This window comes from Struthio camelus, chromosome 6 (genome assembly GCF_040807025.1).
Source record: "Struthio camelus isolate bStrCam1 chromosome 6, bStrCam1.hap1, whole genome shotgun sequence".
Lineage (NCBI taxonomy): Eukaryota > Metazoa > Chordata > Aves > Struthioniformes > Struthionidae > Struthio > Struthio camelus.
The window spans coordinates 38,433,621-38,452,581 of NC_090947.1; the positions used below are offsets into that span (position 1 = coordinate 38,433,621).

At 41.2% G+C, this 18,961-nt stretch overlaps 1 protein-coding gene across 4 annotated transcripts in view; it reads right to left on the minus strand.

The window, feature by feature from the left end:
- Positions 1-933: 933 nt before the first annotated feature.
- The window catches only part of TMEM163 (transmembrane protein 163), a 110,271-nt gene continuing 92,243 nt past the window's right edge, over positions 934-18,961 (minus strand). The window contains exons 6-9 of one of the 4 annotated variants that reach the window (XR_011141980.1): positions 11,429-11,540; positions 5,874-6,015; positions 3,028-3,899; positions 941-2,753 (exon numbers count right to left, since the gene is read on the minus strand). Coding sequence is in view for 3 of the 4 variants with exons in the window: in XM_068949207.1 (XP_068805308.1) it covers positions 3,839-3,899; positions 5,874-6,015; positions 11,429-11,540 (315 nt within the window). In the remaining variant the exon portion in view is untranslated. Of the gene's footprint in view, positions 2,754-2,785; positions 3,900-5,873; positions 6,016-11,428; positions 11,541-18,961 lie in introns of those variants that run through there. The other 3 variants (XM_068949207.1, XM_068949208.1, XM_068949209.1) reach the window with 3 other exon arrangements.

The following is an 18,961-nucleotide window of genomic DNA, read 5'->3' on the forward strand; positions in this document are numbered from 1 at the left end:
GGTGCCCACGTCTGAGCTCGCACACAGCTGTAGGCATGCTCTTCTTGCAGCGCATGGCCTGCAGGCTGCCAGAGGCGCACCTCTGCTGACCACAGCCAGTAAGCGGTAGCACCACATGGGTGAAATTCAAGAACTGTTAAGCGCTCCCTCAAACACTGAAGCTTTCAGCTTGCGGCTGAAAGGAAAAAGAAAACAGCCAAACGGGGGTGGGACATGTCCCTCGCTCGCCCGTTGCGTAAGCACCTAGCCCCGCGGGCCAGGCCGCAGGAATGTGTTTGTGTGCGCTACTCCTGCCTAGTTACTGCTACTCAATAAACCCAGCAACATGCTCAATAATGTGTTTTGTCACAGCACCACTTGGTGGCAGTGGGCGTAACACAAAAAAGACTTGCAGCACGGGTTCAAGACTAATGTTAAGACCTAAAAGGTGCTGTGAGCAGAACAAAACACTTTTTGTGCTGCTGGAGATGAGCTGGAGATGGGGCAGCTACACAAAGCTGTGCGCCCCAAGGATACTCTCTGGTCAATGGCTTCAGTGCTTCCTTACCTCTGTCGGTGCAGCTGCAGCCTGCTGCACTCGTGACTGCCTGTTTAATACACCAGCCTCAGAAACTTCAAAAGAAAACGGGTCGTGAAGACATTTCTTGAGTTGAAATTTGACTGTCTAGGAAAAAAAATATTGCCAAAATGGGAACAAACACTCCTGCTCTGTGTATTAGTAAAGGTTAGTACTCAGCCAGTGACTTAGCCCTTCCACAGGCTGGCCTGCCAAAACAAAAACAAAAAAAAAACAAAAAAAAAAAGATGCCAGAAATGTGCATGCTTTGTCCCACGCAGCTGGGACTGCACTAATTGAAATGGTATTATTAGGGGTGAGGGCACACTGGGCGCTGCATTCCTGGAGGGTTTTGGGGGGGGGGGGGGGGGGGGGGAGGTGGTACGTACAGACATACGTACACCTAGAACTGCATTTGCCCATGTCTGAGGAACTGCTTGTCTAGGGGCTTTGCCTCTCAGTATACTGGCTGAGCAGTTAGTTACTGTAACGTGCCATAGTAAGGCTCCCTGAAGTTAGTTGGTATTGCGCTCATTTCTGAATAGCATTTCCTGGTCTTTTTCCTTTTAGGTAGCATAAGTGTGTCAGTTATTTTCTTGCATTTACCTGCTACTATCAGAAGTGCTTTGAAGCACCTGTGGCAAGTGAAAAGCTTCTGGACTTAGTATAGATCGATCTGATTGATAAGAAAAGTGTGATTGACTTGTTTAAAGCACCCCTCCTTTTTCCAGGTTACACAGCTCATCTGTATTTACAAACACCCATTAAAAAGCGCATTCTAGAGTGCCAAAAGAAAAGTGTGAAACTTTATTCAGTCAATTTTTAACTTTGCTTTATGCACGTGAACATCTGTGTAGCCCTACGCTCCTACTTATGCTAAGCAGTAACAAGGTCTAATTAACAGAATTATTTGACATTTGAGCTGGACATTAGTTTGAATAGCCTATATATTTTCAACGGTCTATGACTTCTGTATTGTGAAGGTTACATCAGGCGTTAAGTCGCTTGCCACAACCAATGTTACCTTCTCACGTCTCTTGGGAAGCAGTTGGCATCAGCCACTGCTAGAAACAGGTTGCTGGAGTTGCTGGCCAAGAGGAGCAGCACTTTCAGTTGTTCCCAAGTGGTGTTCTTTCTTAGGCTTAGCAATGGGAATTGGAGAAATAATAAAGCCCCTGGAGAGGCAGAAAAGGATAAACAGTACTAATAAAAATAACAAAATGAAATGCAGAATATAGCTATTTTCAGTCTCTGTTTCTATTCACTACAAAATAGTGATGCTTAAGGTGCTTGACAAGAGCTAGTCAATCAGCAGGGAAATATCTATTCCACAGATCGCTTTATGGAACTATGAGTTAAAGCAGCAGCATAATGGGAAAATACCAGGACTATGCAAAAGTGTAACAAATTAGGAACTTGGGCACTGAAGAAAGGTTTTGGGGATGGTGTTTTCATTTTATATTTTAGCTGGAAGTCTGCCTGTGATGAGTACAGTGACCACTTTACAGCCTTTCTGGAGTCTTTCCTGAACTCATTACATTATAAGGTACCGCCTTCATCTTGTCAAGTGTTGTGCTTCTTTTCATCTTAGCCATGATGATCACACTATCTAGTGACAGCAAGGGATAAGCAGCATCAGAGTACTGCCAGTAATAGTATTATGACGTTGTAACGAGTTATAAAGTTTAACAAGTTTATGCAAACTTAACTGAGCTAAAATATGTGTAAACTAACTATAGCAGCAGAATAAAATTCATTTTTCAGTGAATTTCATTTTTCACTTTCAAGAGGAAGCGAGCAAAACCTTGCCAAGCATTGTGCACCTCATAGGCACTGTCAGTGAAACCTCCAGGTAGTCTCTTCCGACATGCTTCATTTGGAGCTTGCTTTTAATAATGACATTGAGGATCTGGATGAGCAACTGTTAAGCGACATGTGATGGGAAACACGATTTTAGATAACACAAAAAACATCAGTAGACAATTAGTGCCCTCGCTTTACATCAGTCTCTGCACATTCTGATTGTACATATTCTCTAGTTTGTCATCTACTGCAGTATAGAGAGAAACGGGGATTTCTAGCTACGAGGCTACTTACCATGGTAATATTTCAAACTCTACAATCGACTGTCTGCTATTTTTCATCCGCTCGTGATAAACAGAAGCAACAACACTGGCTCTATGTTGTGAAAGCCAACCTGGAATATATAAAATACAGAGGGAATGGCAATGGCCAGAGAATCTAGTTTAATAGGCTGCTAGACAGGAAGACTTTGTTCTATGATACATTCTGGAAATAGATTTAAAATGTTACTTACAGGTACTGTATAAAATAGATACCAGTTTTATTGATTATACATCATGATTCTTTGATAATTTAACCTGCTACTAAGTAATACATAAGATGTGTGATGGAAGGTGAACAACATTTTACAGAACAATCTAAATCTAATAAATAGATCTATATCTCACCACCAGGTTGAACCACTGCTGTGCCATCATCAGACTACAGAGCAACCACAAAGTCACGCACGCTGATACATCTGTGTATAATATAACAGAAGATGAGAATCTCATTTCTCAAGCCGGTCCTCTTCCTTGCACGTCTTTTTGGCTTTGGTCTGTACAGTAGTACCGTGTGCGTGCTTGTTTGGTCCATGCAAAGCAACAAACAGTGTCTTAGAAGGAAAAAATAGGATTTAGATTGAAGAGGTATAGTTTCAGTTAATTTTGGATTTAAATGAAGTATCTCTCTGATCCCAGAAAGGTTTGTAACCGCTCTGTCAGTTCAAATAGGGGAGAGAAGTGGCTACTTCCGTGCTTTAAGCAACACCGCTTTTGGTGTCCATACTCTACAGGATACTCTGTTAGCCAAAGAGATTAGCAAGGACCGTACTTCTGTTACAGCATATGTTTAAAAAAATATAGCCGGAAAAAAAGAGATCTGATACTCACACTTCTTTACCCATACACTTAATCACATCATTAAGAACACTTTCACTCTGGAGCATAAAACATGGCTGCTGGCTTAAAACTGCGAACTGCATGTTTTCTATTGTCACAGGAATCAATAGCATACTCGGAAAAAAAATGCTGCTGTTTTGCTGAATTGCAAGCAGTGTGCACATCTGCCAGTTTTACAGAGAGATCTCCCATTAAAACAAACTAACAAAAACAAACCACGGGAAACAAACTGCATATTTAGTAAAATACCATTGGCACCACTTGCCAAAACGTATGATGCTGTAGTTTTACAGTCCTTTCGGGGACGAGGCCATGATCTTCACTCAAACATTTCATAATGGCGTGTTTGCCTTACACGGGGTATCATATCAATAAGCAGCCTGCAGAGGAAAGCAAAAGAGCGTTTAGGCAGAGGTGCAAAAGAAAGCTGTAAAATTGGGCTGTTTGAACTCATATGCAGTAACAGCCTTAGCATCTTGTTTTCTCCTGATCAAAATTAATTTCAACCCACAACTAATTCTGTCCAAAACAAAGTCTAAAACAAATTCTGCAGAGACGGTGTCTCCTTTAGAAAGCTTTGAAGCACAGCTTGCAGCTGAAGAATTGCTATGCACAGCAAGAGTCACTTTTGGTTGGAGAAGACCTGTAGGGATTTTGTGGAAAAGGAACGTGGAAGGCACGTGTGGAAGGCAACCTGCTTCACACAAGGCTGCTTTAAAAAGGCATCCAGTAGTAGAGGAGAATTGCAATACTTTCACCAACTGTAAAATCAGGTCAGTTGCCAAAACAGAAGTTGGTTTTATCCTTCGTTTTTGTGAAGACTGTAGAAAGATTTCCGAGCAGCTTAGCATCTTCCCCGCTAAAGTACAATGGTTGTGCTTTGGTGACACAATGGCTGAGCCTGCTATCTGGCTGTCCTGAACAGCACAACAGAACGATGGTATGTACGGAGCATGAGTTTCAGACGCTGTACAAAAAGTTTCTGACGCTGCTTGGTATATGTAAATAATTACTTTTGTACTGATTCACTGCTACGGTTTTCCAGAATAGCTAGTTTTGCAATGGAAATAGTGATTATAATGATTTTGCAAGAGTGGTTTTCCCTATTAAAATGTTAATTTAATTTTCCAAATTCCAAAGGGAATTGTAAGCTTAAAAAAAAATAAATAAATAACCCAAAGCTGCCAGATGATAACCTACTGCACATTGGCCAAGGTCTAGTTCTCAGTATTCATGATTCCAATTAAATAGGCTGCTACATCTCTCCCTTTGTTTCCTTATGGCAGAAAGAGGGACAAAATGAAGACCCAGGCAGCTGAGTGAAATCTTGGCAGCAATGAAGTGCATGGCAGAGATTCATTCGATTTTTTTCTGTTCCTGATGTCATGAATTAAGAAGTCATCTTACTACTACCTTAACATTCAGTAGGAACAATATTATTTGACATACAGCTGACTAACCTTCAGCCCAGAAGGTGCCATATGGTAAGGTTAGGGGAGAATTCACTGTCAAGTTGTTAAAACTTAGGTACGTACAGTTTCTGTGGAAAAGAGTGCTTAAAAATGTGACATAAAACCAGCATGGAGTGATTCTCTGCAAGACTTGTAGTCACTTTTCAAACATTTCAAAGCCAAAAATCTTTTACCTGTTCTTAGCATGTTTCCAAATTCAGGTATACAAAAGTCTCCTAAAAATGATTCCAATTCCTTTTTAAGTTCTGGCTTCTTTCACACTGAGGTGATACAGACAGTCTTTTATCCTTTTCCACAAACTGTGTTTCAATATTGGCAGCTAGTCTAATACAATCCAAAAACTGATTTTTTTGGAACTTCATAAGGCTTTCAGAGCTATGGCTTATCACATTAAAATAACAGCCCATCTGCTGCATATTTTGAAAATATCTACTAGCAGAAGATATGATAAAAACAAATACGGTAAAGCTACAGGAAAGATCTCTATTCTACTGTAATGTTCTGCTTCTACTAATGAACTATTGTTCTCTTGTTTTTTGTTCCAAAAGATCCAATAATTTCTCACCATTTCCCTATCATTGAAAACAGCTGCTTGTCATCTCTTTTGATAGTGCAAAAAAATCTATGGGATTCTTAAACAGGCTTAAGTACACATTGTTGTCAGTAACTAATGAGCTGTAAGACCTTGGTGCAGTAGTAAGCTTCCAACAGCGTGTGAGTATTCAGCGTGAACGTGGTATTAATGTACAGATGGATGCCTTCCAGTTGAAAGTTGCACCAATCCCATTAACAAACGAGACAAGTAACACTCTTGCTCCTGAATGAAATGCACAAACATGTTTGTGGTTTGCCAGCAGAGGAAAAAAATGAGAAAATACTCACTTGATTCCATAGGCAAATATTGTAAGTCCAATTAAAACTCCTATACTGCCATCCAGATACCAGACAGAAGAATTGTGTTTAAAAACTTCTGCACTGAGCAGGATGGAAAATCCCATTATTCCACCTACAAGAGAGTTGAAACCTAGAAGGGAAAAAAAAATGAAAGGAAGAACCAAATCTCAAGGAATTTGCTTTAATCATCCCACCTATGAAGAGGTAATCTTTAGGGAGAAAAGCCATGACTATACCACTGCCACCAGAGAGGGCACGAAATCTTTATGCGACCTTACACTGGGGAGCCTATGTGACATTAGACTGCGCTGAGCAGGAGGCAGTGCAATTCCTTCACATGCGGTCAGCCACAGCTCCGTGCAATGCTTCACTGAACAAATCAAACTATATGGCGTCTGACCTGTGTTCTGTAAGAAAGACCTCTCTCGCTTGTCATTTCTGATGTGAGGAAGTTTATACTCATTCCCCTCAACTGTGTGCCCTGATCTGGTCGATCCCAATTTTTCCATTCTCTGTTTAGTTCCAAATCCTACTGCTAGCTGCTGATGGCTGCAAAGGTTTCGCATGGCTTCTGTTTCTCAATGCTCGTGTTTCCCAACAGCAACATTCCTTCAAAACACTGGACCCGCTGACTCTGACAGCCAAGCACTTGTCCTCCCTCTAGATTATCATGAACAAAATATCTTTGAGCTGTATAATAGTAATAGTGTCTGGTTGGCTACAGCCCTGGGTGGGGCTGATGTAGCCCAGCTGTTTTCCAAACATCCTCTTCATAATAGAGGTATTATTTCAGTACTTGCAAACATCCCTGATTAGCACTTAAAAGATGACTTAGGTCATCATCCTCATCATAAAGGTACCCAAAGTCTCTCATTTTCTCTGAAAAGGAGCAGACTCCAGTACACTCAAGGACCTCAAGAAAAGGAAAACGACATTTTTGCACAGTAACTTTTTGGTGATCTTCTCTTGAAGGTTTGCCCCACCCCACCCCCTTCACATATTTATTTATATGTATTTGGCACTATAGCTTAGCGCTGCATATACTGCTGAATGTGTTAGTGAGAGACATATGTGATATTGCTGGGACTATTATTTTCCATTTATTCCTTAGGCACATCACCGGAACTTCATATCTATTGTTCACAAGTTTTATAAACGCTCTTTTAAATCCCTCTTTCCCCCCTCCTTCCTCTCCAAGACTGTCCCTGCAAAATCCTCCCAGAGCTTTCTGCATAATTAATGTCTTTTTTTCCGTCACCTCTTGGATTTTTGTTTTTGATTGCCAACAACCACATACACGACACTTTACTCCTGAACGTCTCCTCTACCAAGAGGTCTCACACCCAGTCTTTACCTAAACCTTGTTAAGTCTTTCTGAATGACGTAGCTAAAATTTGACCTCTCCTAGGCCGCCATATAGCCGAAATACTTGTACGAGCCATCGTTATTTTGTTCATGGCTACAGTAGTGTCCTCATCTCCCTGGTCTCAACAAATACAGTTTTAACCTTCTGCTATTGATTGTTCCTAGCTCCCCATTTCGATCACACAAGCTGACTCCTCTTCTCCTCCGGATCAATACCAACCTCTTGTCTGAAGGCTTGCCAAACCTGTGCCTTTTGCTACTGACCAAAATGCTGGCGCTGGGGCCGATCCTGCCTGTCAGTGATGTCTCCCCTTCCTTACCTGCTTGCTAACTTTTTCCACATGTCCCTGTTCTATCCCAAGCTGCTCTTGATGCAGGCAAGAAGCTGCCCGCAAACAGCCTAAAAATTCTTCAAACACTCAACATTCATCAAATTACCTCCATAAAACTCTCCTTGACTTTGCTGCCGACAAAAATTTGATGCTGACTAAGAACCGCCTTTCACAGCAATCAGCAACAGCCCACTGGTTTCTTGTTCTCCCACTCGTTTGCCTTGCCTGCTTGTCCCTTGTCAGCCATACACATGGTCGTGGTTGCAGGAGCCATCTTCTTGCGTTGCTACAGTCCGCGTGCTGCCAGCTGACAGTCTGCGACAGGCACTTACAGATGCTGCTGAAACTAGCACAGCTGCAGCGTGACAGAGCTTTCCTGAGCACCCCAAAGCGGCCAGTGAACAAAGCCTTTTTTTAGGCCAGTGCTGGTGCTTTTAGAAATGGCCCTGAGGTGTCCCACGTCAGCCAACCACTGAGTTTACAGGTAAGCAGCTGGACAGAATGAGTTTTTTGTAAGCTAGCCTTTTTGTTTTCTTCCTCATGCACCAGCAGAGACAATTCGGACCCTTCAGTCAGAACACGAAGAAACTGGGTAACAGGAAAGACATCGGACAAGAACCTACCGGACTTCCCACTGTCCTGCTGTGCCAAAGGCAGTAAACAGCCAGAAAAGTTTATTCTTATTCTTATATTGTTTATTCTTATATTATTTATTATTCCTTATTCTTACATTATTTATTCTTCTGGGGGGAACACCTTGACTCAAGGAAGCTTACTCACAGAGGTCCAGCGGTTTTTTGCTTGTGTTTCTGCTTGTTCCCACCTCCGATTCCCTTTTTAAAATGGTAATTGTTCTTTAAGATTCTCCAGATTCCTGTCAGTAGGTGTTTAAATGCAAAGGAAACCCTGGCACAGAAGAGCACGTGGTACTTAGCAAGCCCGTGGCAACATGGGGGATACAAAGGCTTCAGGCTTCCTGCCCTACAAAGAGGAGTTGTTCTGGTACAGCGGTAGCACATCCTACAACCGGGATCAAAGCTCCATTGTACAAACTACAGAGTGGAAATAGGCTTTGCCCATAAGGCTTTGCCTGTAAGTGCTTGAATATTGGATTAATTATACCAGCACAGTTAAACCAGTGGAGACACAAAGCACGCTGTGACCACTCTTATTCTGGAAGAATAAGCTCCTGGTCTTTTTTTTTTTTTTCTTCTTCCTAGTAATGTAACTTATAGTGCTTATATTATGCAGCCAGAGAATATATTAAAGATAAATTTAAATCTCCTACCAGTGTTACTTCCCATGTAAATATGCTCCAGTCAAAGTCAGAATACATAAGCATGATATGCACAAGGAAAGAAATGTATTTTCTTGCCATTACTGGCTGATGGTTCCAAGCGACCCAAAAGCAACTCATAAAGGGAACTGTTTTCTCTTCCTGATGGTCATTCAGTCAAATCTCTCCTTGCTGATGCGGCAGGAAATCATATACTGGCTGAAGGCATTAATCTAGAGACCGCATTCTGTGCATAAGGCTAGGCCAGGAAAAAACAGGTGGCTAAGCCTAGGAAGGAGATACAGGTATCTAAAACCTACAGAAAAGCTGGTTGACATTACATAAGCGTCCTCTGAGATGTTACGTAATTCAAGATAGGAAATAGCTGTTTTTATCATTCAAAAGGCCATGAGCTTTTGCTGTACACAAACTGTATCAACAACATTTTGCTTTGTGAGGATTAATAAATTTAGGCTTTAAAGAGCACTGTTGGCAAGCCCTACTGGAAAGCAAAATTATTCTAAAAAATTATCCTTAATAGGGTTGGCATGTAGGAGAGAGAATTTGCTGTTTTGAAAATAAAACTATTTTGCAGGAAGAAAATTGTGTGTTCTTGTTACTCAAAACAGCTTGTTGGTCTACAGCCACTGATAGCAGGAGGTAAATTAGTAGGAAACAGAAAATGACTAAAAACAGATATATATGCAAGGGAGTGCTAAATCCATGTCTCAGCTGCTGCTGAATCAAATTGTCTCCTCCTGATTGTTAATAAACTAAGTAGGCATGTAAATATATCTTGGGAAAGAAGTTATTTAACTACACCTGGTAATATCAGCCTCCTACATTTCTAAAATAGTTCTAAAAGTGAGAAAATAGAGAGAGGGAAAAAAAACAGCCCGAGGTAATTGTATACTTTATTCCCTAATTCTTTTAATCAAAGGATGAGCCAGCTCCAGATCAGAAGCAATATAATTAGCACAAGGATGTAATTATAGGGGGAAGAGATTTCTGTGTCATGCAGGAGACTAATTCAGCTAGAGCTATTCAGGAATTTTTCAGCTAATATTTTGTCTGAAGAAGCTGATGTTTAAAAAAACAAGATACGTTTTTTTAAAGGGATGGTTAATGAGTTGTCTGCCTAGAAATTATTCTGAAATGGTCGGCATATCCCACTTACACTCTGACAGCGAAGGAAGTCAGACTCACTGGTCTGCAGTTCCCAGGACCCTTTCCAGAATCCTTTTTGTAGATAGATTTCTTGATTCAAAATGTCTAAGATGGCAGAGTCCAGAGTAAAAACTAAGATCATTGAACAACATGGTCTGTTGGGAGAGAGTCACAAATGCAGGGAGCCAGTAGCTAGTCATACCCCCCGCACTGCTGCTTTAGATTCTTTTTCCACTTAATTTTGTATCTAAAATATAAATACTCAGGAAGCTTTCTGTGTTATCACACCTCACCAAAAAAATTTTAGCTAGGTTTAAAGTACTTAAAGCAATTACACATATCCCTAGAGTAAGCTGAAAATCGAGTTTCCTTAAAGTGAAATCGTTAGTGGAGCAAAATAATTTATGTACCATAATTGACAAATCATTAACATCCTACTGTGTACGTGTACAGTGCACTTCAAACTGTCCTGTGCTTGCAGATAAAATCTGGCAGCGATTTGTAGGCCTCTGTGAGATCTCAGCCACGACTGTGGATTCACTTGTTCGCAGAGTAGATCCCTGTGGCTCTCTGAAGAGTTACAAGCTTTGGCCTTGCCAATAAAAAGAATATCTGAACATATCTTTAAATATACCTTAAAAAAACAACAATAATTGCTTCTACACACCTGAACCAACAGAGTAGTAGGAGCAAGGGCTTCTAAGGACACCGTGGGGGAGATTCACCCCGCAGCAATCTATAGCAGGGCCAGAGGAGTGTGCGACAACAGGCAGGCAAAGGCTTTGCTTTACACATGCGATACTATACCAGCTCCACCGAGAGAGTGAAAGGAAAAGCGCAGCGCTACGATGGCAAATTACACCTAGAGCGGCTACGTACAAATGCTGTCTGTGACTCCTGCTCAAGGCAAGGAGGCATTTTCTGCCACAGATTCAGTACCTTTTAACTGTTGGGATGAATCTGTTTACTGAACGCAGGCAATAAGGATAGGTATGACTGAACCAAAGCTGTGTAAGTTGGTGCCTTATCCTTCCTCTGTAGTCTAATCTCTGTCAAATCTAATCTATCTAATCTCTATATCAAATATAAACCTAATTTGTTATGTACTCTATCTCTAGCTCTTGCTCTATTATTGCTTACTATCTGCCCTTTACCTGTTTGACTTCCATCAGACATACTGACTTCAGCTGATGTACTATGCAAGATGCTGACTTCAGCTAGATGTACTTGCATAGCTGATGTTATGCAAGAGTGTTCTGGGGCTTTTTTTCCCATTCCCCACCGGCCTTTTTATCTCATCGCCCTCCACAGTTGCCCTCATTCAGGGGGTCACTAGTACCCTTTGTGTTTACAGCATTCACTGGGAGACTCTACAAACGGACTAGGATCATCTTCAGACTCACCATCAGTTATCAGGGCTCTGCTTGTAAGCACCTTTCCCAGCATAAATTTGATCACTGCCAAGATAGTACAAAGGATTCCACTTAAAACGGAGACACTATACAGAAAATCACCCTGAAAGGAAAGAAGTCAGATATTAGAATATCTTATGATTCTGTCCCACATAATAAATGCCAAACAGTACCAGTTATTAGGCAATTACTGGTGCCTCCGAAATATTCAACCCAAGAAAAGGACCTCCTGAGTTATCACTTCCACAACAGTGCATGTTTATTTTGCTATCTGAAATTGCTTTTGCAAACATAATTAATGATGGTTTCAAGCAACAAATTTTGAATTGACCCAAACTCCTCAGAATTTGGAGCTTATATATTTGCTGAGCTGACTGCAAACTATCTGATACTCTAATATCTAATGCAATCAATAATGACGCCCCTGCAATAATGCAGGATAAAGGACTGAGAGCAGAATCCCAGTTATCACACCTTTGTTGATTCTTGGTGAGAGAACTAATCATTTAATAGTGTTTCTGAATCTGCACTTGCTTTGGTTTTGTTTGGTTTCCCTCTCCCCTAAGGGAAAGTCTGGTCTAAGCTACATCTTTAAGAATTTCGCTACCGATGTGCAAAACCAAGATTGGCTCTTAGCAAACAAATTTTTCACCAACTTTCATTTCACAGTCGCAGAAATACCCACATCGCTTCATTTGCCTATGTAACACGGGCTCCCTAGGCTCCCTCCACAGAGATCTAAGTGGCTGCGTTGGGTGAGTAAGCGTATCTAATTACTGTTTAACATGCCTTCTCTCAAAGGTCCTCTGGAGGCACCTACCGCTTTCCCCTGGACTGTTTTGTGGTGAGGGTGGGGTAGGGGGCTGCACTCCTTGGGCTGAAGCACAGGCTTTGAAACTAAGTGGCTAAAGGTAGCTCTGAGCTTTACCCCCCACCTCCGCCAAGTGTATCATCCCGTGCGCCAGGCAGAGAAACCCGCGCTAGCTCTAGCACGCTTGCCTGCAGTCTAACCGCACAGCTTCGAAATCGATTCATTTATTACTCTTAACAGAAGCTTTAATTTAAGCTGTTGCAACTTCAGTATAGATAAAGCAAAGCACCAGTATACTTTTTTTATCTGCAGGTCTAAGTGGGCCAGTGCCATTGGGATGCTGTTACTGATTAAAATACTCTGGCCAAAATCCCTGCTGATAGTAAACTGTCATGATGATTCACCATCAGCCCCGTCCACTTTCACTGTTTGAGCAGCGGAAACCACCACCTCGATTCAAAACCCAAAGTAGTTTAAAAAAAAAAAAAAAAAGGCAAAAAAAGCAGAGGAGGTTTGAAAGCTGCTTGAGAAGGTACCAGGAATTAAATTACTGGTGTAATGTGTTCACATGACTAAATAAATCATTCAGTACATTTCCTTGTAATTTTTTCTATCATATTATTTTTATGGTCTACTTTACTCTCTCTCACTCGCGAGTGCATTCTGTCTAGTGCTAATACGATATTCAAGATTAAGAAAAAATGCACCAAAGGGAAAAAACTAAAATAGAAGCAGTGAGAACAGAGAACTAAAGGCAGTGGGTAAAGGCAGGATAAAAAAAACATTTGTAAAATTATTGCAACAAAACGACTGGAAAATATCTGGGCAATTTTGTAGTGCTAGGGAAAGGCAGACTGTTTGCCTGGTTTCGGTCTAGTGATGAAAGCTGGGAACTTTCAGAAGATTTAAAATGAAACCAAGTTTGGATCCAAAAGTCTGGATGAACTTTGCAAGAAGCACATAAAATTTGGGAGTCTTGTCAAATTCATGCTTCTCATTCACGTTAACTCACGTGAAGGCAGTTGAGGGCTGTACCTCCAAAAGAGATGTGCTCCCTCCCACAGACCCACCCAAACCTCACTGATCGCTACCAGGCCCCCCTGCCTCTCTTCATCCTCCTCCTCCTCCTCCTCTCAAGAAAAGCACAAGTCACCATCACAGAACTGAACTCCGCAGGCCCAATCGCCACAATAGGATAAATTACTTTGCCATCAAAAGGTATTTTATTGTCAGCCTTCAGCTGACAAAATGCAATTTTTCTACACTCAAAGCTGTTGGAGACGGGACAGCAAACAACTACAGAGTCATGCAGTTTGGGAAAAAAAAAAAAACCCAACAACTAAAAATCCCAAGATGAGAAAACTTGAAAATTCTTGATACAGACATTCACGACTAATTATTCATTCAGCATCTTTAAAATTGTACACATTATACCCTCTATTACAGTGCAAGATTTTCTCCTAGGTTAGGCACATATGCTGAGCTGCTGTTTGTGTTTGTCTGGTCAAAGAAGGTACCATCGGTTTGGGGGTGAACTCCCTTAGGTTTCTGCATGTGTTACTAAACTCACGGTACTTAGAAATGCAGCTTGCCATTTGTTCCAGATATGCTGCTGTCACCAAAGCTAGGCCAGCCAGCATCTACTGCAATGCAAGAACAACATAAATGCAATACAGTTTTCTAAATAAACTTGCATAAAGTGAACTCATTAACAGAATTTTTTTTTTTTAATAGAGGTTTCAGGAACCAAAAATTCTTCACAAGTTAGCTTTTTTCTCATTCGAGCAGAGAACACAGCCTCATTTTGCTATTAACACTACTCCAGGGAACGGTTGATAAGGCAGAACACTTGATAAAGCACAGCTTTTTTATTGCCACGGACATAGAAAGGGTAGAAACGAAATTTAAGAAAAAAGTTCGTAATACCAAATCCTTACAAGTTTGCTCCACGCTGTGCAAAACAGATTTTTCAGAAGCTGCTTTTTTAGCCATCTAAATCCCTACATCTAAACGGTATCTAAACTGTCCCGGGTGCCGAGCAGTTTTGAGCAGCAGCCACTGGGCGGCAGAAGATACGTTAGTAAGGGAGTGCACGCAACTGAGGGGCTAGGGCGACAGAGAAAAAACTCCTTTTTTAATACTCCATTTTCCCAGTAGTCCCCTCCGCTCCCTGGATGTCCAGACCCCTGAGAGCTGGAAGGAGAGCGAGGCCACTCACTGCTAACACGAAGGTTTTGTAGATGAACGGCACCAATCTCAAAACGTGTTCGGTGCTACCTGCTGCACGAGAGCCTGGCAGCCTGGTCGGCACCTACCGCACCGTTCCTCAGTACGCCAGGCACAAATGGGAGAGAAATCAGCCCAAATGGGTCTTTCAGAGCCATACTGCTACAACGATCTCCAGCTGGGAACTGGTTTAAGACAGTTGCGGGCTGCGCAGGCACGCTATGAGTCAGGGTGCGACCGCAAAGTGGGAGTCAACAAAATCGCCGGGGGCGGGTGGCCCACCGGCCGGCCATGTATTTTCAGCATTTGGCCTCGAGCTGAGGCCTCGCCGCGCCGGTCGCAGGGGACGGCCACACGACTGACACACGTGCCTTGTTGCAGCACTGCAGGGATCTAAGAGTTAAATATGTCAAGCTGTGGCTGTGAAATGATTCCCATTAAACTAACTCATCCTTTGGAGAAATAAAGAAAAGAGAAGCCCTAATGGAGATCTAAGCTAATAAAATAAGCCTGGCCATCTGGCACCATCTCCCTCAGGACCTTCCCTCAGTCCTGGCCTCTTTGTACCCCTTGCCTTAGCATCTGACAGTCATTAAGAGCACGGAGCCAATCTAGCCAGGCTCACCGTACCTATTCTTGGTGCTATTTTAATTAAAGCAGCAGCAGCAAATTGTGACAGATGACAAAGATTTATATTCTGATCATTTCCGTATGATAAAGGCTTATCAGAGTGGTATATAAAGCTCTTTCCTTTTCTATTTCTTTTAATCATATTCCCTCATTACTACTACACTGTATGTGAGACCGTAATTAATGGACACATCTAACTTACAAGATGGCTTCATGTATAAAACAACACTGTATAAAGCTAGGTGGATTCTCATTCTGGACTCCTGTCTCATCACACAGCACTCTTTGACAGCTGCAATGTCCCAATGTAATATTTGTTTTATGTAAGATTTTATGCTGCGCCAGTTTTCCTAAAGAAAGCTTTCTTATGTGTTTACGAAGAAACAAACACTGAAGGTCTTAGGAAAGGAATAAACAAAAGTCAGCAGGCAGCTTTCCTGCATTTTATCCAAATGCATTGTCCCTACCAGAAGAGATGAGAACAGTCGTCTTCAAAAATGTGACAACAGCGCTGTCCCTGGTTTCAGCAATCTCACCGAAAATAGCAGTAATCTTATGGCATAAGGAAAATTTGTTAATGATGTTGTGATTGCTCTCTTTTGGATTTATTGTAAAAATTAAAAAAAAAAAAAAAAGCCACAGGGGATGCTTCAGTGTCTGGATTAGTAGTTGGAGATATTTTAATATAATATCCAGCCTAGTAAACTGAAGTTTAGCCAGTTTGTTTTTCCTAGTCTTGTTGTTGTTATCCTAGTCTTTTGCTAGAATGCTTCTAATTTGGACCCTAATACGTTGTCCTGATCTTATATCATATCATCTCTACCAATTTCTTGTTTTCCCCACCCTTCGCTTACAGTCCTTTCCTTTCATTCCCACTTTTGGGATGCAAAAATATTATCATTTCACCTTTAGTTTGCAGTGTTGGGCAAAAAGGTATTAATTGGCATTGGAGGAAGAAGACGTGTTCTGTGTTCCTCTCCAGCGGACATAGCACATATAGGAAATTACCATTAAAATCTGTACGTTCCTCCTCTCTGGCCCTCCTTGGTAGTTTATTCTACTGTGACCCCAAAATAAGCTTCTTCCCCTGGTCAACAGCTGCTCCTCAACAGCTGCAGGCTTCTTTCCATACTTTTTCCCTTTTCTTAGCTTCCTCTGTGAACCTGCCAAAGGCTGAATCACCTACTCACTCTCTCAGGAGCTCGGAATTCCTGGCACCACCTTCTCCATCCCACACTTCCCCTTCTCAGGGAAGACCGTGTTTCACGGCGGGGTAGCAGGTCTCTGCTGATTTTTGCCCAGGAAAGAAGGGATAAAATGAAATGAAACACCTTGACTGAGGAGGTCAGGATGCATTTTTAGAATTTTTAGAATACAACTCATTACCTGTCTCACAGGTCTTGATGATGACCCTTCTTCACCTCAGGTGACTGGTCCCTGCACCCCCATGGGGACCGTCAGGGCCCGTTGTGTTGGTGGCCAGGCTACCACCCTGCTCCCCATCTCCACCTTTGCATACTCGCCCACAGCCTCATGCTCCTCCAGGTTTCTCAGCAGCTCACGTTTTATCTGGGAACGGTGGCTACTGCGGCACTAATAAGCCACTCTATGGAGCATGTTACATAAGCAAAAAGGGCTGGTTTCCCCCCTCCTCCCCCAAAGGATTGTGTCTGTAGATATAAATAGAGATGTTCCCAACACAAACACTTACAAAAATCCAAATCTCTATCACACTTTCTCCAAGTAATAAATAGTTCATGTAATCTGTCTAAAGGGAAGCCAGAGGGTCTATCTCGCCAGCTAACTTCAAAAAGGACAAGAGTTTTAATTGCTTTTCCCTGTCAGAAAACAAAACCGACAGCCCAGTGTCTGACTCAAGTAGGAGACATGTTCTCTTCACATGGAGATATAAAGATCTATTATTAGTACAAAAAAAAAAATCTTGTGAACGTCTAAACTTGTATCTGTAGTGCTGAAGTGCTGTGACAGAGCAATTTCACAGAGGAGAATACTTCTCAAGAAATAAATAACAAAGGCGCAGTCCTGTGGATGCCGTTCGCTGGGGACACCATGGCCCAGAACTGAGGAGCTATAAGCTCCAGGGAATTATCTCAGGTGAACTGAGAACTCCTGCAAAGAGTCTGCTTAAAACTTTCAGAGCACTCACGAGTCACATTTTCCCAGAATTCCTCCATTCTATCAGACAGCTGTAAAGCATCATTTAAAATAGTATCTGCTCACAGCCTTGGAAGCATCTCTCTTGCGAGACTGCTAGTGCGGGATTGAGACCAGCAATCCATTTCACATAACCCAGGTAAGTGGCTAATGGTTGCCACCAACTTTTATGTCCTATCACCGTCGTAAGATCTGAGAATAAGACTTTTCATCAATCACTTGAACTACCTAGTAAATCACAGTTAGCAAAAAAAAAAAAAAACATCAGCTACACTTCACTGTTGGTCAAGTATCCCCAGTACTCTCACGGACCTTGAAGAAGCAAATATATTTTAGGGTTACATGAATTGCTTAAGGCCAAACACCAAACCATACGTAACATTAGTGTAACAATTACAAAACAGGACACGGAGTGCATATTTTAACATACAATAATGTATACATACTTCAGTTTGAAGTGGCAGGTAATTAATTTTATATCTACATATTTATTAGAAATACGCAGGGAAACCTGCATAAGGGTATGTACTCTACATGTGTATATAATCACACGTATTATCTGCTACATTTCTATTGACCTATAATTCATCTATTGATATTGTTAAGTATATTAGATACCAGCATATTTATTATAAGTGATTAAATTCGCAAATAAATTAGAACTCAAAAAAGCTACATTGTGCCGTCCTTACCTTCCCTTTTCAATTGTAATCAATAGTATAGGATACAATTACCTAATCTTACAAGTGATTTCATTTATAAAAGCATGGGATGAGCTACATCTGATATGCTTCACATCTGTTGTATACAAACTGATTATATTTTTCCTTCTTTGTGCTGTAGTAAATCAGAAATACGGCATAATGCTTGCTTACTCTTACAAAAAAAAGTGTCCTTTGCCATACTAATGAGGACAAATGCCAAACTGCATTGACATTACATGTGTTATACTATTATCTAGGGAAATGCAAGCAGTAACTGAATAATAAATGGATATTGATTTACAACCCCAGGTGAAATTAAAACAGTCACTCTCAGTGTTGCTGGGAGGGTCTTTTTTTTACCCTTCTCAATAAACAGGAAAACGTTTGCAAATTCTTTGTGGTAAGAGTAGAAATAAAATACTCCATTTTACATTTAAGCACTTATATTATCCAAGAGTATATAGTAATTGCCATGAAGAAGGTAAGCAGGCAAATGAAAAAAGATTACCGTCAGAGAAATGTCAAGGGTTAACACAAGCAAATCCAAACACAAAACAACGCTTGAAACCTAACTTGAGTTTTAAACTCATTTCTCAATACACCAATAAAACATCAAGAAATTAGTAAAACTTATACAGAAATCCAAACATGATGCCATCAACATTATGGATTACCATTATTCCTCCATATAGGCAAAGGCAAGCGTTGTACCAAATCCTCAGGGTCAGTACTGGATACGGATAGAGCTCTCTGAAACGTTAATAAAGGAATGGGAATTCCTTTTCCTACTGGGAGTTATCTCATTATGGCCAACATAGGTTGGAGAATAAATGCGATGAAGAACAGTAGGGGAAACAGTCTGAATCTGATAGCTAGAAAAAAGATTTAGTAACTCATTTCTAAACCAACAAGAAGTGATTCTATTTTAGAGTTAATATTCACACATAATTATTATAGAAAGGCATGATGCAGAAAAAA